Source organism: Leptonychotes weddellii, chromosome X (genome assembly GCF_054177405.1).
Source record: "Leptonychotes weddellii isolate Sample4059 chromosome X, ASM5417740v2, whole genome shotgun sequence".
Taxonomy (NCBI): Eukaryota; Metazoa; Chordata; class Mammalia; order Carnivora; family Phocidae; genus Leptonychotes; species Leptonychotes weddellii.
In genome coordinates, this window is record NC_138385.1 from 88,599,306 (window position 1) to 88,621,489 (window position 22,184).

Here is a 22,184-nt window from a genome sequence, read left to right on the forward strand (position 1 = left end):
AATTTTTTTTTTTTTTAAGATTTTATTTATTTGCAAGAGAGAGAATGAGAGACAGAGAGCATGAGAGGGAGGAGGGTCAGAGGGAGAAGCAGACTCCCTGCTGAGCAGGGAGCCCGATGCGGGACTCGATCCCGGGACTCCAGGATCATGACCTGAGCCGAAGGCAGTCGCTTAACCAACTGAGCCACCCAGGCGCCCCGGGACTTTCACTTCTTACTCTACATTCTGTATTGTTTGTATTTTTCCAACGAGCATGTCTCTCTTATAACTTACAAATAAATAAAGGTAACATGCAAATAAATATAGAATCATATGACTAAGATAACAATCAGCTATAACCCTGTAATCCAGAAAGCTGTTGTTTGTATTTTGGTGCTATCAATCTGCTTCAAGATATTTTCCACTGAACTTGCGTCACTACAAACTTTGATAGCCTGTGTTTAAAAAAACTCAACTTTTTCCATACATTCAATATTCTTTTAAAGCATTATTTTGAATGGCTGCTTAGTATTCTATCCTATGGACGTTCCACAATTTATTTAAATAATCTTCTATTGTGGAAAACATGGGTTGTTTTCTAATTTTTCTGTTTAAGAAAACCACTGTGATTGTTATTCTTGTACATACATCTGTGTACACTTTTATTTTCTCATAATAAATTTTCTGAAGTTTAATTTACCAGACCAAAGAATATGACCATTACTGAATTTTAATTTACTGGGCCAAGAGAAAGGACATTGCTAGCATTTTTTGAGAAAGGCTGTACTAATTTAAACTTATACCAGAAATGTGTAAGTGTTGTCGAGAGAGTATTTTTCTAGGCACCAATTCAAAGCATGACAACATTATAATCACGGCCATTTTCAAAGTCAAAACTGGCATTTCTCCATTTTTGTTTGTACTTCTCTGATTAATTAAACACGTTTTCATATGTTTACTGCTGCTTGGCATTTGTTGTTTTGAGAACTGCCTATTCATATGCTTGTGCACTTTCTACCTTGATGACTTCTGTTCCAAGAACTCTGAGTGCAAATTTTGTACATACTCCTGTACAAAAACTCCTTACAACAATATACCTAGGTGACCAAAGAGATAGAAAGGCTTTAAAAGGAAATGAAAGATGAAAAAGCAGCATAATTTGAGGCTCTCACTGAAATATAGCTCAGGTATCATCAGATTTTTAGTCAACTTATTTGTATGTAACGTTAAATTGATTTTTCTTTTACCATTGAATTCTTCGACTTCCAGCTCTGGAGCTACCAGGTAATACTGTTCACACAGCATCTTGGCGGTTTCATAGGCATCTGCAAAGAAAGAAAAAAGTTTAGCTTTAGACATAAGCAGACAGACAGACAAATAAAATAAACAAAATCAGGACAGTTACTAACCTGAGGGATTCACAATTAATTACTGCTTTTTAAAAACTAGTCTTTTTTGGCTATAATAGAATTATTATGACTGAACCGGAATTTCTCCTCCTTTCAAGATTTAATGACCACAACAACATCAAAATACCACGCTAATGACAATATGGCCAGTTCTATACTAAGCGTACATTTGTTTAGCTTTTAAATATTCCTAAAAGGCATTTTCCATGAAAATCTATAAACTCAAGACTATACTTCTGAACACCATGCAACCTGACTAAATTGCAGCAAAAAGATATTTGTTGTTACAATATTATTGACTATATTCCCTATGCTGTATATCTGTGACTTAATGATTTTATAACTGGAAGGTTGTATCTCTTAATCCCCTTCACCAATTTCACCCCTCCCCCACCTGCCCCTCTGGCAACCACCAGTTGTTTCCCTGTATTTATGAGTCTGTTTATTTGTTTTGTTTTTTAGATTTCATATATAAGCGAAATCATATGGTATTTGTCTTTCTCTGTTTGACTTATCCCACTTAGCACAGTACCCTTTAGGACCATCCATGCTGCCGTGAATGGCAAGACTTCATTCTTTTTTTTTTATGGCTGAGTAATATTCCATTGTATGTGTATACCACTCCTTTATTCATTCATCTATCAATGGACACTTGGGCTGCTATTGTGAATAATGCTGCAATAAATGTAGGGGTGCATATATCTTCAAATCAGGGTCTTTGTTTTCCTTGGGTAAATACCCAGAAGTGGAATTACTGGATCATATGGTACTGCTATTTTCAGTTTTTCAAGGACCCTCCATACTGTTTTCCATAGTAGCTGGACCAAATACACTCCCCCAAAGAGTGCACGAGGGTTCCCTTTTCTCCGCATCCGCACCAACACTTGCTATTTCTTGTCATTCTGATACTAGCCATTCCGACTGCTGTGAGGTGCTATTTTTTTTGTGGGTATGATTTGCATGGTGACAGATGGTGACTACACTTACTATGGTGAACACAGAGTAACGTACAGAATTGTTGAATTACTATGTTGTACACCTGAAAGTAAATTAAAATTCAGTAATGGTCATATTCTTTGGTCTGGTAAATTAAACTTCAGAAAATTTATTATGAGAAAATAAAAGTGTACACAGATGTATGTACAAGAATAACAATCACAGTGGTTTTCTTAAACAGAAAAATTAGAAAACAACCCATGTTTTCCACAATAGAAGATTATTTAAATAAATTGTGGAACGTATGTCAACTATACTTCAATAATAAAAAAAAATCTTTCTTAATTAAAAAACTATATGACATTCTAGAAAAGGCAAAAACATAGAGACAGCAAAACGATCAGTGGTTTCCAAGGGTTCAGGGGGAGGTAAGAGGGGCAGGGATGAATAGGTAGAGATGGGGCATTTTCAGGGCAGTAAAACTATTCTGTAGGATACTGCAATGGTGGATACATGTCATTATGCACTTGTTAAAGCCAGGAGAACTATACAACACAAAGAGTGAGCCTTAATGTAATCTAGAGACTTTAGTTAATAATAATATATCAATGTTGGGGTGCCTGGGTGGCACAGTTGGTTAAGTGGCCAACTCTTGGTTTCAGCTCGGGTCGTGATCTCAGGGTCGTGAGAGTAAGCCCCGAGTCGGGCTCTGCACTCAGCTGGGAGTCTGCTTCAGATTCTCTCTCCCTCTCCCTCTGCCCCTCCCGCTTGTGCTCTCTCTCTAAAATAAATAAATCTTTAAAAAATAGTAATATATCAATGTTGGTTCATCAACTGAAATAAAAAGAATTTTAAAATACCTTTTTAAAAAATAATAATGCCAAAAGTTTCAAGATTTGCCAATTATTTGTAATGAAATATCAATAAGTATTTGCTGAATGAATGGGTTTCCATGAGCCACACGCTCTAAATTACTGGGGACACTACTGTAGCTTACAAATGTCCTTTAAGTTAGCTAAAGGTAATAGGTTTGGGCTGAAATTTATCGAAGTCTGAGGAGCAACAGTTTGCTTTTGAAAGGAAAAAAAAAAAAAGACATAGGGTAAGAAGATCAGGATTTTAAAGAAATAGCTGGAAGAGAATTCAGGCAGTTACATCCCAAAAGCCGGGTGACCGCTGGTCAGCGTTTCCCCCCACCCAGCCCTCGGCAACCACGGGTCTACTCTCTCTAGATTTGCTATTCTGGACACTTTACGTTAAGTGGAATCACACAATACGTGGCCTTCTGTGTCTGGCTTCTTTCACTTAGCAGAGTGTCTTCAAGGGTCATCCGTGTCTCAACGTGGGTCAGTACTTCATTCCTCCTTACAGCTGAATAGTATGACACTGCACACACGCACATTTTGTTTATCATCTGGTGAGGGACATTTGGGTTGTTTCCACTTTGTGGCTATTGTGAATAATGCTGCTATGAAGATTCATGTCCAAGTTTTTTTGAACATATGTTTTCTTTTTTTTTTTTTAAGATTTTATTTATTTGCGAGAGAGAGAGAATGAGAGACAGAGCATGAGAGGGAGGAGGGTCAGAGGGAGAAGCAGACTCCCTGCCGAGCAGGGAGCCCGATGTGGGACTCAATCCCGGGACTCCAGGATCATGACCTGAGCCGAAGGCAGTCGCTTAACCAACTGAGCCACCCAGGCGCCCCAGAACATATGTTTTCATTTCCCTTGGATATATCCCTAGGAGAGGAAAATTGCTTGATCATAAGGTATCACAATGTTTAAACATTTGAGGAAGAGCCAGAATCTTTTCCAAAGTGAGATTTTTCTTTTAAAGTTCCACATTCACAGTTTCTAAAGATCAAATACTCAGATTACTTTAAAATGCTTCGTAGGTTCGTTTGCAATGTTCTCAACTGACGCCAGGTCTTTGGAGACTGGCTTGTACTTTTTTAAAATCCTCCACATCAATACTGTGCATAGATACTTAAGATTCAAGAGGAACAGGGGCGCCTGGGTGGCTCAGTCATTAAGCGGCTGCCTTCGGCTCAGGTCATGATCCCAGGGTCCTAGGATCGAGCCCCACGTCAGGCTCCCTGCTCAGCGGGAAGCCTGCTTCTCCCTCTCCCACTCCCCCTGCTTGTGTTCCCTCTCTCACTGTGTCTCTGTCAAATAACTAAATAAAATCTTTTTAAAAAAACCCAAAAGATTCAAGAGGAACAGAAAAAATAAAGAGGGAAAAAGTAACCCCTACAGAATTTAAATATATTAAAATTTGACACTGTCAACCTAAAATAATATAAAGACAAGATTAAGGTATGTTCAGACTATAAATTTTGGTTCATGTACTCCATATTGCTGCCGAATTAAAATTTTACATAATATTTGACCTCGAAGTAAAAATTCTGATTATTTTATTAGACTTTTAGAATTAAACCACTATAAAGAATCACAGAGACATTAGAATAACTATTACAAGATGAAACAACGAGGGACAAAGGACATGTTATTAAGAGGAAAAAAATATTTTTTTTTTTTAAAGATTTTATTTATTTATTTGAGAGAGAGAATGAGAGAGAACACATGAGAGGGGATAGGGTCGGAGGGCAAAGCAGACTCCCTGCCGAGCAGGGAGCCCAATGCGGGACTCGATCCCGGGACTCCAGGATCATGACCTGAGCCGAAGGCAGTCGCTTAACCAACTGAGCCACCCAGGCGCCCGGAAAAAAATATTTTTTAAAACAGAGTTGATCGATGTGAAAACAGACATTAAAGTAGGATTGATTTTAAACTCTAATAAAAGAAAATGAAACTTAGAATTATACTAAATTTACAAGTTTCTCCCTGGAGTAGAAGAAACCTCATCAAATATGTGCAAAGTCATCTTGTAAGGAGACAAGAAATCAAGACTCTCTCTTTGCTTTGGCTACACCACTAAACAATGCTACATCTCCACTTAGTGACACGATAGCACAAAGCCGACTGAGAACCTCCAAAGCCACTTTCCTTCAACCAACAAATACGGACATCTGAAAATGACGCTTTGTTAACCACATACAAAGCCAACACACCTCCACAAAACAACTGCCACAAGTATATAACACCTTTAAAGACGTTTAAACATCATTCTTCCATTCACTATAAAAGGAAAAGAACTCAGTCCCGCTAAATGTGCTAGTTCCTCATGGCACTGGCTTGGCCAGGAGCACGAGATTATAAGAGCATTATACAGAAAAAGTATTACATCAGTATAACATGTGCAAGATGACAGAGTCCAGAAAGAAGCAAGCAACTTGAAACACAAAGACACAGTATGGGTCCTAAAACCACATGTGAATAAGAATTTTTAAACCATACTCCTAATTATAGTGTATCAATGCTGTAATGAAGAACTGCATTATGGGGGCACCAGGCTGGCTCAGTCTGTAGAGCACTGGATGGCTGGAGCCAATGTTGGGGCATTGTGAAATGGAATAATCCTTCTATCCATGAGAAAGTTTTCAAGGTGCAGTCAGTTATACTGATGACAGATCTTCTTTTTGGTCAGACTGGGAACTAAGGCCTAGAGTGTTTTTCAAAGCTGGCTGTATGTAGAATTAATTACCAAGTTTAAAAAAAAAAAAAAAGAGGGGCGCCTGGGTGGCTCAGTCGTTAAGCGTCTGCCTTCGGCTCAGGTCATGATCCCAGGATCCTGGGATCAAGCCCCGCATCGGGCTCCCGGCTCAGCGGGAAGCCTGCTTCTCCCTCTCCCACTCCCCCCTGCTTGTGTTCCCTCTCTCGCTGTCAATCTCTCTGTCAAATAAATAATCTTAAAAAAAAACAATTATAAAATGAACCCCTGGAAATTATGATACAGTAGGTCTGTACTGAGGCCTAGGAATCCATCTTTTAAAAAACTAAGGGGCGCCTGGGTGGCTCTGTCGGTTAGGCGTCCAACTCTTGGTTTTGGCTCAGGTTTTGATCTCAGGGCTGTGAGACTGAGCCCTGCATTCCATGCTCAGCACAGAGTCTGCTTAAGATTCTCTCTCTCCCTCTCTCCCTCTGCCCTTATCCCTGCTTGCGAACTCTCTCTCTAAAATGAATAAATAAATCTTTAAAAAAAAAAAAAACTTAGCAAGTAATTCTGAAGAGAAGCTAGATTTGGGGCCCACTTGCCTAGAAAGCCAAGGCTAGGTCATGCTAATTCTGTCACTGTCTCTCCCAGGACATGAATGGTCATGGGGTACTGGGGCGTATGACAGCACATATATACTCAAACAAAACAATTTCTGTTTAAGTTAAATAACATAAACATGAAAAAGCTTTAGAACAATAGCACCAAAATTCAACTACTGGCTTACTGATTCATTTCCTTTATTCTAGAGTAAAATGCAAGTTCTACTTACAATAAGCATTCTAGTAACACTTCTTTTTTTAATTAGAAGCCAGAATTGTAGAATATGATAATTTACCAAATTATTTTTGTCTGCAATATATTTGGGCCAGTATTTACCACCAATCTTTAAAAGCAAGTATCAGGAAATGACTATTATTGTCACTGAATATAAATGCTATTATTTTAAAAATCTGTTTTCAAGAAAAATAATGATCATAAAGTAACAAAACTGTCAGTGTGGCACACATATATACTTCCCCAGGCTACTCAAACTGTAAACGTATTTTCTTTAAGGGTTAGGGTGAAGGTTCACACAGCAAGTAGCCCAAAAGATTCAACTTAGCCAGGAATTAGGGTGGTTTTTTTTTTAAGATTTATTTTTTTACTTATTAACCTGAGAGACAGAGAGAGAGAGTGCGAGGTGGGGAGGGGCAGAGGGAGAGGGAAAGATTCTCAAAGCAGACTCCCCACTGAAAATGGAGCCCAATGCAGGGCTCTGTCCCAGGACCCTGAGATCATGACATGAGCCAAAATCAAGAGTCGGACATTCAATTGACTGAGCCACCCAGGTGCCCCAGGAATTAGTTTAAAAAAAAAAAAAAAAGCACACAGGAATGTTTAATAGATTATGGAAATTATTTATTTTATTAACTTTTTTATTAGAAGATTTTCCTATTCAAAATTCACCACAGAATTCTATCAAATATTAGCCCCTATCATGAAGACACATAATCATTTGTTTACAAATATAAGAGGCTAGACAAGGATAAATCTGAGTGAGTGCTGAAAAAAACAAACATGAGGGTGCCTAGGTCCCTAACTTGGGTCTAATAGGATATAAAAAACTGTCAAGCTCAAGTGTAAAAAGCCACTGGCAGAAGAAGTGACATAAATGACCACGAAGCATCACAAAGTCAGAGATATGCTGCTTTAGAAACGTTTCTAAGCTACAAAGCAATTCTGGTAAGGTATGTTTATCATCCTTCTACCCAGAACCCATCCCAAGTGGGAACCAGAGTTTAAGAACTGGACCTTCTACTCTCCAAACCACAGCCAACTAGACAAGTGGGGACAGAACATCTAATGTAGGGCAACCAATCTACAGTTCGACCAGAATCCTAAAACCTGTGGTCATGGGCAAAAAGATGGGCTGAGCCAACTAAATTCATTTGTTGAGAATTTAGGATCGAGACACTCAGGCAGGGCAGAAGACAAAAAGGACACACTGGGAGTTGTTATAATCTAGAGGGCCTGGAGTGCCCACCATTGCCCTAAACAAGTCGGTCAACCTACAGACAAGAGAAAGATGGAGGGACCATGACTTGGCAACCCCAGCTGCAAAGATACACAGAAAACAACTTTGTTTTCTGTTTCCCAGTTCCAATGTCTATAGCTCCAACTGTGATGTGCTTCCTGCCTTTGGACTACCATGGAACCTACTAGATTCTTTTATTAAGTCTGTTTCTTGTGCTAACACAAGTGGATCTCTATACCTTGCAACCTGAAGAACCCTAAGTAAGAGCACAAGACATTATTTCTGAACCAGAATAATGACATTGCTCTCAGGATACCATTTGTATGCTGTTATGCTGAGCAATAATAGCATGTAGGAACAACACAGGCAAGCTAACATCACTGTGAGAGCCGACTTCTGTACCAAGCATTTAAGTTTGTACCTTTAAAATGATCTTACCACAGGATTTTCCATTTTATTTCCTGGTTTCTTACAAACACAGGAGAGAAAAGGGTCACAATGGAAGGTACCTCCCAGAGGATAATAGGAACAGCTTTATAACACTAATTCTAGCATTCACTACCATGAGTCTATAATTTGCAGATGTGTAAAGGTAGATATTAATGTGCTAAGTAAGCAGCAAGGAGTCATGCTTCAGTGTTCTGCACATTTAATTAGTGTTATGCAAGATGCACCCCACTTTTACACATTTATACAACTGCCTAGTCAAAAATAAAAATATTGTCCCTACCCTTCTACATAAAGGTGTTCTGTAGTCTGTCTCAAGAGATCTAAGTATGCATCGTTGTTCATTCATGAAGGCTCTGTAAGGCTGTGAGACACACACATGCGCATACATAGGCCTGTGCGTGTGCACACAAGGCGTGTGGGCTAGAGATGTGACTGTGCTTAACTCATGCAGGATCTTCACAGCTGCAAAAATCAGTAGTAGAGCTGTCAGTGAAACCCAGAACCCCTACTCCCTCCACATCAAGCTTCCAGAAACAGAATGAAAGGAAAACAGTATCTGAGAGAGAGATACACCAAGTAAAGTAACTGAGAAATCTAGTAGGATATGAGAAGATAAAAAGCCAACGAAAAAATACCAACTGCTCAAAAAAGAGGAAGGGAGCAGTAAGACTTCACTAAGAGTCAAAAGATACTGTCATCTTCTTGACAGCACTCAGGAGTACTGGGAATAACTGTGAGGCGTGGGCCCTTTGAGACCTTCTGATCATTGCTCCTGGGGCATCTGGGGGTAGAGATTCCAGTGCCTTTTTGCCAGAACACAGGCAAGAATTTGCAGGCCTTTTGACCATTGGTGCTCTCCACTTTGTTCATTCTCTCAGTCTTATCTTGAGCCAGAAAGAGCATCTGCTCAGGTACCATGACACTCAGAGAATTAAGAGTGGGCCCAGAGGCAATGAAATTGACTGCTGACTGCTCAAATGTGCTTTAGTCTACAGGGAGAAGAGACCTTCCGGTTTCCTGCTAGGTTGCCCAGCCCATTTTGCCATGGTAGGAAAGGGACCTGATTTAAGGCCAATACTCCACTGAGGAATAAAGATTCTACACACCCGGCTGGAAAACCCATTCGCATACAGAGATTATGAGTATAGCAGATGAGATACAGGAAGGACTCCAACTATAATGATACAGAGGATGGAAAAGAGGCTACACTGTCAGGTGCTGAATTCATCCGGGAAGGTCGTGTGTGATGGGTGTTAGTGCTGGAGAAGGGGAACAGACGAACACTATGGATTCTGTAGAGACAAGGATTACTCACATTATTTGCTGTTGCATACTCATCTGTCAATGTGGTATGAACTCAAATGTATAAAACAACATTCTCACTGAGTTATGAAAACAGGTATTTTTATTCTCTTTTCTTTTTCCCCAATATTTTCTAAACTTTCTTCAATTAGCATTTTTTAGTATTTTGGTACCATGGTATATTAGTCCTCTCAACTGACCCAACTGGGGACAGGAGTTGGATCACTGACAAAAATGCTGGATAAAGTAGGACGCCCTGAAGTATGACTATTATTGTAAATACTAACTTCAAAATGCACATCTGAATATATAATTATCCTCTGCCAACGTTTTCAGATGTGGCCAAAGCCTTTTCCTTCAATATGGATCGGTTTGGGGTTCTAGGTCACCTTTCTTAGATAAACTATGCCACATATATCTGTGAATTCCTATCCCTATCCCTTTAAAAAGTAATAAACTTAAAGATACTTGTGAAGCAACATGAGCTCAGGTTCTTCCTGAGATTTTTACTCAGCGCTGCCCTGCAACCTAAGAGCTATCTGTTCACTGTCATTCCTTACATTTTTAAGAGACTCTTCTTTATCAAGTCTTTCCAAAGCATTCAACTTGATTTTAATGGAGATAAGTCTCTTTTCTGTACTCCCATTTCTTCCGTTTAAATAATACTGAAATAAATTATGGAGTCACAACAGGTGGAAAACTTATACCAATGGTCTGAGGACAAGTAAATGGCCCTTAGTAAGCATCCACCTCACCAGGTGGAAAAAGCACAACAGCATTCTAGAAAGTATGCACAAGCATACTGAGTGTGCTGTGGGTATGAGTAGGCACAATTTGTGAAGGGAATGAAGGGTGGCAGAAGAGTTGATTGTGTGAACGTAGCTTGATGTCTTTACGCACTTTCAGAAACTGAAACCACCCTCCGCTGCTCAGTTCCTTACGGAAAGGAGCTGTCGAAAGACGAACAACCTGGTTTGAAAGATGCAGTGGGGGGGAGCAGGGAGCACGCGAGCCCTTCCTCTTTACCACATGAGTGTGGGGCAGGAGTGTGTGTGCAAGCATGGGTGTTGGGGAAGTGGTGATCTGAGTGGCCAAGGAGCACAGGGGGTGACTGTCACAGGCCCCGGCATCGCCAGGAATCCAGGCTCTACGTTATGTGGACAAGTGGCAGGAATGATTACATGAGGACACTGCTGAAGCTTCATTCACAGCACAACAGTGGTGCCCCTGGGTAAAAAGTGGAAAACGGCCGGAGAAAGAGAGGAGTCAGAGGTGTGAGTAAGCACAGGAGGAGGAAGGGGACGATGTAGCCCATGGTCAGACCCTGACTCCGAAGGACAAAGAAATCAGGAGGCTGTGAGGTAGCCCGGAGGCCTAAACTTCCCACTTTGAGTCCAACTGCTTTGCACCTTCAGCTAGATTTCACTACAAAACTGCTGTCCCTAGGAGGGATGCAGAAGTGGTTAAGAGCAATTCCGGCCCTTGAGAAATTTACGGCACAGTCAGAGAGCCCAACGGAAGTACAGGTAAGGCCACGACTGGAAGTACAGAACAGGGCGGGGAAGAGCAGCGTCGACAGGAAGTGCCGCAAAACGGCAGTCTTTGCACCTGAAGAGTCAAGGGCAGCAGGCTCCTCCTCCTCCTCTCCTCCGACCTGACTTCCTGACCCACGTTAGCGCCACTTCATCTCTCTGTGCCACGGAAGGGCTACCAGGTGCCCAGAATGCTCTTACTTATCTAGTTGCACTGATTCATGGTTTAAATCTCTCTGAAAGGGAATGAAAGACTGAAGAAACAATGAGATGATAAACACGGGTCTGTATAAGGACTCCTCACGTACCCATTACCAACCTCAACAGTTTTCAATACGTGCCCAGTCTTTTCTCTTTGTGTCATTTTGAGGCAAAACCCACATGTCATTCCACATGTGTTAACATGTCAACAATAGCATTCTAGAAGCTAGGATGCCCTTAAAAAACATAATCACAGTACTGGTATCACACCTAAAAAATGAGAAGCCAAACGACAATGATCCAGGACCACCATTAGTAAACTTGCCTGCAGTCCTTACTGGGTGCGAGCCCTGCTTCAGGAGCTCTCTCTATATTAACTCATTTAACCCTATGATAAAGATGACTTACCGAAAGCACCATTTTATAGGTGAAGAAACTGAGGCCCAAAGAAGTTAACATAACATGTTCAAGGTTGCCCAGCTAACCCAAGTGTCCATCAGCTGATGAATCAACAAAATGCAGTGTATCCATACAACGGAACGTTACTCGGCGGTGAGGAATGAAGTACTAATCCATGTTGTGACGTGGAGGACCCTTGAAGACACTCTGCTAAGTGAAAGAAGCCAGACACAGAAGGCCACGTATTGTGTGATTCCACTTACGTAACGTGTCCAGAATAGCAAATCTAGAGAGAGTAGACCCGTGGTTGCCGAGGGCTGGGTGGGGGTAAGCGCTGGCCAGCGGTCATGGAGTCTCTTTCCCCGATGAGGACGGTGTGAAGTTGATGGCGGTGATGGATACACGGCTGTGCACCTGTGCTGAACCACTGAAAACCACTGAATTGTGTGTACACTTTAAAATGGGTGACTTGTACGGATATGAGAATTCAATCTCAGTAAGGCTGTTTTTAAAAAAGTAAATTATCAAAAGGTTTAACATTTATCAAACCAAGGAATATTCATGGACCATCTTAAAGGTATATACTACATTCTATATGAGTTATAAAACATATGTAAAACATAAAAGCAGACCTCAAATTGCTTATAGTTCAAAAGAAAAGGCATATATGCAGTACATAATAATGCCCTTTTGCTTTCCGAATTTGTGCCTTTTTCTCTAAGGGCAGTCAACTACCTGAACCAGGCTTTCTGATTCATAAAAGCTACTGGGCTAGGGTCTGATGAACACACGCTAGAAAAAGACTGATCCTGCTCCCCTTCCACCCTGGGACCTGCAGAGGTCATGATCAACCACAGGGTTACCTTGTGAGTGAGCAATCTATAGGATTTTTAGGGAGCTAAGGCTGGGCCTATTCACCTTATAATTGAAATAATTTGAGTAGATGTATCTTACCTAAACCAAGGCCAGAACAGCTCAAAGATCCTTGGGTGAGCTAAGGCCACCATGCCTGGGTCCTTCTCCCTGGGTTTAGCAATGCCCAGAGTAAACAAACAGTACAGGTTTTCCTTACCGATAGCCACTGAAGGTCTGGTCTGTTCCCGCAATGGGGAGGCTGCACCTACTAGGCCACCTCCCTTGGCCCTCTAAGCTCAAACAGCAAAAGTCACTCTGCTTGAGGTGGGCTTGAGAGCTTCACTAAGAAGACAAGGCCCTCGTCTGCTTCCTACTGAGCTACACAGTTCAGAAAAAGTAGGAGCATCTAAGATCTGTGATGAAAACCGGGAAAGCTGTGGTCATGAAAACTTGTGGGTGTTTAGAGGAGAGAGAGGAAGGCCACAGTAGGAGATCCAATCTTGGGAAGGGTATTTTGGGGATCAAAAAACCTGAAAAAAAAAACCCTGAAAAGGTCCAGGCACCTGGTGGGTCACTTACAACCAGGAAGGCTTTCCGGAGGTAACACTTACCTTAAATGAATAATGAGGAAACTGCTGTTCAAATTCAAAGTGCCTGGGTACCAAGGACGTATGGCTGTGGGGCTCTGTTCTACCCTAAGGCTACTAGAACAGTGTCCAACCAGCCCGATGGCCAGTGAACCCGTGAAGCTCACATGCCACATAGATTCCCAAACCTGGGGTGCACACCAAAAAGATGCTGGAATTTTACAAACATGTGAATTTAGCCGAACTTTAGAACATGGATTTGCATTTTCTGGAAGCTTCAGATAATGGGAGTAATCAAAACTTAGAATGTTTCTTAAGCTAACAACCATTTAGTGTTTAAGACAAAACTAGTCAATGAGGTAGAAACTCCCATTTCAAACACGGCTAATTATGCATCTTTTCCTGAACTGCCCAGAAAGAACACCTATTTGGCATGAGTGGCTTGGGCCCAGAGTGGCCTGATGAATCAGCACAGAACTCAGCACCATAACATTATGGCCGAGTTGCCTCATTTAAACCACAGTCCTACTTGGGCTACAATCACTAACATTATAGTGGTCTCCTTACCTTTCACGACATCAGCCACATTGCAGGTGGGATCAATACTTCCAATGTGTTTAGGATGAGCAGGGTTAGTGTCACCACCAAACAGAAGTGCTAAACAAACACAGAAGGGAAGGGAGAGATTCAAAACAAAGCAGGCAATGTAGCCTTACAAGTTTTGAAAGGATCGTCTTATTTGTAAGAATCATTTTAGCATCTAGAGTGAGTGACTTAAAGCTAGAGAACACATACAATGAGGGGTGATCAGCTCTACTGGACGGCAAAGGAGGAAGGCCATGCTCTAGGATCTGCTGGTTGCCGTTAGCAGGTCTGAAAGCAGTAACACGTGCCAGGGGTCCAAGCCCTTTTCTCCCTGACCCCATGTGACTTGGATGAAAAAGTTCTTTTCCTCCTCAGCCAAGTTTACTCACCTTCTCGGTACTACTCCCGACAGTGATTCCAACATTCACTACGTATTTAGAAAATGCAGCCTGCGAAGTGACTTCACTGTGAACATTTTAAATGCCTCTATCACGGGGAGTAGTTTTCAAATATTCTTTTTTTGTTCAAGTATCTTTCAAACTACATTCAAGGGACGCCTGGTGGCTCAGTTGGTTAAGCGACTGCCTTTGGCTCAGGTCATGATCCTGGAGTCCCTGGATCGAGTCCCGCATCGGGCTCCCTGCTCGGCAGGGAGTCTGCTTCTGCTTCTGACCCTCCCGCTCTCATGTGCTCGCTCTCTCTCTCTCATTCTCGCTCTTTCAAATAAATAAATAAAATCTTTAAAAAAAAAACTACATTCAAATACTTCCACAATACACAAGATTTACAAAATATTGCTTCTGAATAAAAGCCAAAAGGAGTCCCAAAGAGAAAAGTAATCTGAATCCAAATGTTTATAGGTGTACTTATTTTCAAATCAAACAAAATTTGGGGATAACTTAAGATTCCACAAAAGGAGAATTTAAATTAGGGGATAAAATAGGGAAGATTTTGGGACACCTGGGTGGCTCAGTTGTTTAAGCGTCTGCCTTCGGCTCAGGTCATGATCCCAGAGTCCTGGGATCGAGCCCTACATCGGGCTCCTTGCTCTGCAGGGAGCCTGCTTCTCCCTCTGCTTGCTGCTCCCCCTGCTTGTGCTCTCTCTCTCTCTTTCTCTCTCTGACAGATAAATAAATAAATAAATAAATAAATAAATAAATAAATAAATAAAATCTTTAAAAAAAATAGGGGAGATTTTAAATTATGAAAAATGACAAATAAGGGCATTAGGCCAATACATAAACTTCCAAATGATTAAATGGAAGAAAAACAGAGGTGTACAAGCTTATCAGTGATCTAAAAACATGTACATATATACGTAGACAGACACATTTAGGTCAAAAAGAAATTGTAGTTATGTAAGTAGCTTAATTGAATAGTAATTAGGTTCTTTTTTCATTTAAATTTCCTATAAACTGTCAGACATTTCTATTTTTAAAAGATATACATTTGGGACCAACCCACACGTAATAATTGTATAACACTCACTAATCCAAATATATCAAATTAATAGAGATGCTCTGCCCATTTTCTGCTTCAGCAAAGAGGATGATTTAGACTCTAGACATGTAGATGCTTTTTCATAAGAATTATGAAATCAGGCAAAGAGACAATGCTGAAAATGAGCCAAAAAGTTTTTTTTGTGGCAAGAATTTTAGTTGGTTTTTTTTTTATCTGCTTAACATCCTGGTGAGTGGACTAAAACTCTCCATATGAGACTATGGTTTGACAATCTGCTTAATCTGATTTCAATGATCGCCGTGAAATTAAAGATCAATCGCTCAGATGTCAAAATGCCAATTCAATATTCCCAGTATCAGTGTTTTCAAAACCAAAAAGAAAAACATATAACATCCTGGATAAAGACGAGAACACACTCTCAGAGACACATCAAAGTACTCTCTCACCCTTACCAGGAATGTAACAGCAGAGGCTTAAAAGGCAGGCAGAGTTCCTGCCTCTAATATGAACATCAAAATTTCAAGGATTTCCATTAACAAAGAACACTAATGAAGAGCTTTTTAATAGATAGGATTTACTTAGGAAAAACTAAACTAGAAATGAAATTTCTTTCTTTTTTTTTTTTTTTAAGATTTTATTTATTTATTTGAGAGAGAGAGACACAGCGAGAGAGGGAACACAAGCAGGGGGAGTGGGAGAGGGAGCAGCAGGCTTCCCGCCGAGCAGGGAGCCCGATGTGGGGTTCGATCCCAGGACCCTGGGATCATGACCTGAGCCGAAGGCAGACATTTAATGACTGAGCCACCCAGGCGCCCCTAGAAATGAAATTTCTACAGACCAAACTTCAGATCAGTAAATTCTAAGTGAAGCAACAGGAAAACATTTGGGAGAAATCACTCTGGGTGCCCTTTCAAAAGTGGATCAAAAACCCAACTTACTGTGCTGGTTAATAAGCATGCGGAAAGAGATGCGGTTGGTATAGAACCGATCCAGAAAATACTGGATGTTACTGCTAATGAATGGATCAAACCCAAATTTCTCCTTGTATTCAATCACTCCTTGTGCCATTGTAGGAACCACATCGTTGTGTCTATTTCTGACTTTAATGAGAACTTGCAGAAAGCTGTGTGGGAGGGAAATAAAAAGTGGTCAGTCTTTATACCTCACGCACTGATGCATAAACTTCCCAGCGCTGTCTCTGGACTATTTAGGTGCTGGTATTTTTATAAGTAGAGATATTATCATTATGGGCTACAAGGAGAAACTAAAGTATTACCCAAGGTTTTGCTTGGAACTTTCTATCCAAATTCTTTCACAGACACAAAAAGTAAAAGGTTCTAGTAAAGAAAAAATGTTTAAATACCTTCTTAGGAATCCACTGACTTTATGGAAAAGTGATCACATATAATACAGGTTCCATAAATGTTTGCTGAATAATTGTAGAACACACTAACATTTCTTCTGACAACATGAGGACAATCCCCCCAAATTTCTAGGGATTTATTAGAAGTCTCAAAGCAACAGCTTCCATGAATAAGTAATGTGAAACTTTTTAAGAGTAAAATTTTGAAATGAATTTCTCATAGCAGTCAAATACAGTGATGAAATGTAGACAGAAAAAAGGCAATTAAAACAAACTGAGTCAAGAATTATGGCATATTACTATAAAGATACAGAGGGAAAAATATACTAAGAACAGAGAGACAAGTCGATGGAACCAAACAAAAAGCTTGGAACAAGGCCCAAGGGCAAGTAAGTATGTGTGCATAAAAATTTAGCATATTGATAAAGTGACATTCCAAGTCAGTAGGGAAACCATCAAATTAGCTGGGACAGCTGGCTACCAATTTAAGTCACGTCCCAATTTGAAGCCTTAAGCTAATAACTTAGTTAGAAGGTTTAAACATAAAAGAATAAAATCACAGAAAAAAAATAAAAGAAAATCAGGTGAATAAGTAGATAGTACAGTACGCCTTGGGGTAAGGAAGGCTGTCCTAAGCTTAATACCACAGGTAGAACCCTGAAGAAACAAACGATAGGACTATGCAGAATTTCGGCATAATTCTACAGGGATACAGGTTATTAAAGTCAAAAAAACAAAGTGAAAACTGGGGAAAATACATTTGCAAGAGCTACTGTCTTTAATGAAGGAAAAGATGAGCACCCTAACAGGAAACGAGGCAAGGGATCTGGTATCAATGGGAAATTTACCACAGAGGCAATGCAAATGCCAATAACTTCCCCCTTCAAAAAGAGTAATAGAAAAGCAAAACAATGCAGAATTAGTCTCCACTCATCACACTGGCAGAGAATAACCAGTGTCCTCTAGAGTGTGGAAGCATAACTGATACATTTCTAGGGGCAATTGAGCAACATATATCAAAGACCAAAGAGATTCATTCCACTCCCAGGAATTGATCCTAGGAAAACGACAGAATTCTTAAGAGCCCTGTTTAGAGTAGCAAGAAAAATACAAACCATTCTACAACTCAATGACAGGAGGTCAAATCACATGACTTACCTGTAGACGGACCATTTTGAAACCATTAGTAATGGTATAGAGATCTATAATGTCCACAGTTATTTTTGTAAAACATATTGTGCACATATAAAAATATGGATGCCTAGGAAAAAGTACGGAATGGAAGGAAAATGTTAACGGTGGTTGTCCCCTGGTAATGGAAATTTGGAGTGACTTTCTTTTCACTTATCTGAATAGTCTTAACGTTTCTCAGTGATGAAATACTCCTGTAACAAATACACACACACAAAGACAGCAGAGATGAATAAATCAACTCTGAAACTGGAAGGTCATAATTATTCACAAGAAATTTGATAATGGACAATCTGTCCTCTACATAATGTTCTTTCTAACGTATTTATAAATTCAGTATCACTCAAGTGAAAGATTTCATTACAGTAGAGAAGCACCTCAACTTAGCAGAAGGGAGGAGACTTGCCTCAAGGGCTCAATTCTCAGAACGCTTTCCCCGGTCTTCTGGGGTCTTCTTAACTTTATCATTAAGAGAAACAAGCCTGTTCTCTAAGCTGCTTTCACCTCAGTTAAATGATCTCCGTGCCTGGGACTCCTGTACAGCTTCTCCCGGACTGGAAAAGGCTACCACTATGAGTAAAGCGACTAGCTCACCTTCCTTTCCTTCCTTTGCCAGGGGCAGCGGGCTTCTGAAACCCCAGCTATCCCGACTAGCTGTGTGAACCTGGGCAAGTCACCAAAACTCACTGAGGGAGAGCGATTATCATTATGATCTCACACGCACTGGATCCAGCACTTGGCAGTTTCCAAAGTGGGCTCATGTCCATAAATTGCATCTGACCAATAACCTGTTCCAGAAACTGAGACAGGATTCTGGGAAACATACGGCAGCAATTTAATATTATTTACTTCCACAAATCTATACCCTAAAATTTGAAGCTAGAGAAGTCAGTCCTAATTTCTAGGATGTCAGCAAAACAAACTGTTACTAGCTAATGACTTGTGAGCAAACAAAGCTTCTGGATTCGATTCCTTTAATTTCAGTACATTAAATGAGAGCAATGGCCTCTAGCAAGAACATTGCATCTGGGACTCTAATTCAACGCCTCCCTTTCACAAATCACAAATCCATTTGCAAAACACCTAGCAAAGTATACAACAGGTGGGTATTCTTCCCTCTTGTATTTTAATTTACAACTAAACTGGAGCTCGCTACTCAGGGCGCACACTGGCGGTTCTCGCAGTTGGTAAGTTGTGCACAACAATGCATGATGGAACTGGAACAAGGATTTACAGATCCAGCTCTGCTACCAACTCATGTTACAACTTTGGACAAGTCATTGCTCTTCTCTGACCTCAGTTTCCTTATCTGTGAACTGGAAGGGTTGGGTTGAATGCCTCGAGCTATGGGGTGCTTTTCTAACAGTGTTTCTTAGTTCTTTTTCTGGAATGCCTATATGTAAGGTGTTTGGTGTCACAACTCTGTGGACCAGGATTCTCCATAGAAAAAAATTCTTCAGCACAACAGGCCTTCCATGTGCAGTCCCTCGTGTGTACGTGGAACAGGAGGAAAGTAATGTGAAGGGGATACTTAATTTCTCTTGGGGTAAAAAAAAAAAAAAAGACAACACTCAGAGCTAGGGTGAGTGTTTTTTCAGTTAAATGAAGATGAAAAAACAGAAACATTTTCCATCAGCTTGAGAAGTTAGCAGCCTTTGTGCGGAACAGGAGCAAAGAATTCAGGTCGTTATATTAAAAGCACACTCTTTTATGCTGCTCCAAAATAAAAGCATTACAGGTTTCCTGAGCTCAACTATTATGCTGCACTGAAAATTTGTTTTAAAAATTGAAAAAAAAAAATTTGTAAAGGACTGAGTAGGTAAATTCAGGTCTATCCAGAGGCCACTGCATTCTTAAAACTACCACTAGGTGGTACATTTACTGCAATATTTATAGTGAGTGGCCGGCACCAGTTCACCAGGAGTGAAAATTTATTAAGATCTAGATCATGAAACATAATTTAAAGGGTCCTTATTCCTTTTGTGCTATGTTAAATTAACATAAATTATTTAAAAATGTGATATTGAGTTGTTACCCATTAACAAACTTAATGCTTTCATCCAAATTACACTTCTTGGTTCTTAATGACATGAGTTCCATTTACCAAAACATTTTTTAACCTGGATGTTTTTACTGTCAGGTAAGTTTGGTACCATACTTACTTATCCAAGACCTGTGGATCTTCAGGGCTCTTATTCTCGTATTCTAAAAGTTCAAGAAAGCTCTGCATATACCTAAAAAAAGACGAGTTACTCTGTTAATTGCCTACCCAACATCCATTCCTCCTTTCCCTCTTCCTAAGAGTACCCTAAATCTTCACTCAGGTATCTACCCCATTCCCCACCATCACCAATTGCAGCCCAAGTGCTGCAGGGGAAGCCGATGCCATGCAAAGCTCCTGGGTGGCCTGATTTTTCTCTGGGTAATAGTATTTTTCTCGTCACTGATTACTAACTAGTCCAGTAGTCTAGGCCTAAGCCTGTCATTGCATTGCATTCCCCTGAACAAAGGGACTGGCTCAGGAATGGGCACACTACCTCAATTCAGGCCAGTAAAATAAAAGGGAAGACGTGGTGGGGGTCTTTGGGAGAGAAATTAACTTGCTCTGCTTTTTGTACAGTGGGCTATGTAGATGTAAACCCTGGAAAGGTTGCAGCTGTTCTGCCACCAGGAGGAAATCCAGCCTGAAAATAAAGCCGACATGGAAAGCAGGGCCTTGATAATCTCATGAAATCTCTAAATCAACCAACACCAAAAGCTCATCCTATAGCTACACGAGCCAATGTATGGTTTAGTTGGATTTTCTGCTACTCACGAACATATTCTAACTGGTACACCAAATCTACAGTTTGATTAGCCAAGATGTGCATATGAATTGTAAGGAACACAGGTGTGACACTAAAGTGCATGCTGAGAACTTCGAAACTAGAAATAAACAGTTCCTTCTCAGAGTTAAACTAATCTCATCAACACTGCAGAGGAGGAGACGGAATGCCTCTTAGGTCCTCAGAAACAGCTTCTGGATTAAAAATAGCTACATATCTCAATCAGGGCCAGGACAGGAAATAATGTGTGCAAAATAAATATCTGGAGAACACAGAAAAATGGGATCCAGAGAGGCACATTACTGAGGCAGCTATATCCGGACAGAACCTGCTGGATCTGGAGGAGATTCAGAGATGCCAATTACTCAGAGGTGTGTCATCTCTGCTTTGGATCTGAACATGCCCCGAAAGAATTATCCCTTGATATAATTATTTCTAACAATTAATTACCACTAATCCTCCTATCCAGCTTTGGAGGGAGGATGAGGGTACTCCAGTAACAAAAAATGACTGCAAAGCATATAAATACATGAACAGGAATAATGTTTTATTAATCAGCCTCACTTGAACTTTGTAACGATGCGTGATACTAAAGTATGTTCATCTCTGGATATCCTTTTTAAAAGCTTCTGGGCAAATCAGGCTATGGATTAGGCACTGTTGAAATCATCAGGTCAAACCTCCCGCAGAGGGCAAAGTCAGCCAGAGGCAACAAGGCCCTCTATCCTGTCACACGCCAGCAGGATTCTAGGGAGATAAGCAGTTCACTTAAAGAGCAGAGTCATGAGTGGAGAGGAGCCAAAGATGCTGCTGAGCTTCCCAGCCTGAAAGTCAAGAGAACAAGGAGAACACACTCTCGCTGAGGTGAGCTTCACGGCCTATTATGAGTAAGAGTCACTTTTAAGCGGAAAAGGAAATGACAGCTAAGCACAACGTGTGATCCTAAACTGGATTCCTGCATTGGGGAGGCGGGGATTGCTGGGGGCGGGGAAAAAAGAGCACTATTGGGGCACCTGGGTGGCTCAGGCGGTTAAGCGTCTGCCTTCGGCTCAGGTCATGATCCCAGGGTCCTGGGGTCCAGCCCCGCATCGGGCTCCCTGCTCAGCGGGGAGTCTGCCTCTCCCTCTCCCTGCCCCTACCCCCCTCGTGCTCTCTCTCACTCTCTCTCAAATAAATAAATAAAATCTTTTTTAAAAAAGAGCACTATTAGGGCAATTAATGAAACAAGAACAAGTTCTCCCACATTAGAAAATATTACTAAATCCATGTTAAATTCCCAAATCTGATAATCATACTGTGGTTTTCTAAGAGTTGTTCTAAGGAGATACATACCGAAGTTGTTAGGGGTAGAGGGGCATGTCTGCCATTAACCCAAATGGTTTAGGGAAAAAAATAGTGTGTATCATATATGTTATGTGTGTACCACGTTTGATATACCCTAAATGTACACACACACACACACACACACACACACACACA

At 40.7% G+C, this 22,184-nt stretch overlaps 1 protein-coding gene across 2 annotated transcripts in view; it reads right to left on the bottom strand.

Moving 5' to 3' along the window:
- PDK3 (pyruvate dehydrogenase kinase 3) overlaps nt 1-22,184 on the bottom strand; it is a 73,151-nt gene that overhangs the window by 28,265 nt on the left and 22,702 nt on the right. For both annotated transcript variants that reach the window (XR_014141371.1, XM_081809032.1), the window contains exons 3-6: nt 20,043-20,114; nt 16,265-16,449; nt 13,848-13,937; nt 1,227-1,304 (exon numbers count right to left, since the gene is read on the bottom strand). Coding sequence is in view for 1 of the 2 variants with exons in the window: in XM_081809032.1 (XP_081665158.1) it covers nt 1,227-1,304; nt 13,848-13,937; nt 16,265-16,449; nt 20,043-20,114 (425 nt within the window). In the remaining variant the exon portion in view is untranslated. The remainder of the gene's footprint in view (nt 1-1,226; nt 1,305-13,847; nt 13,938-16,264; nt 16,450-20,042; nt 20,115-22,184) is intronic.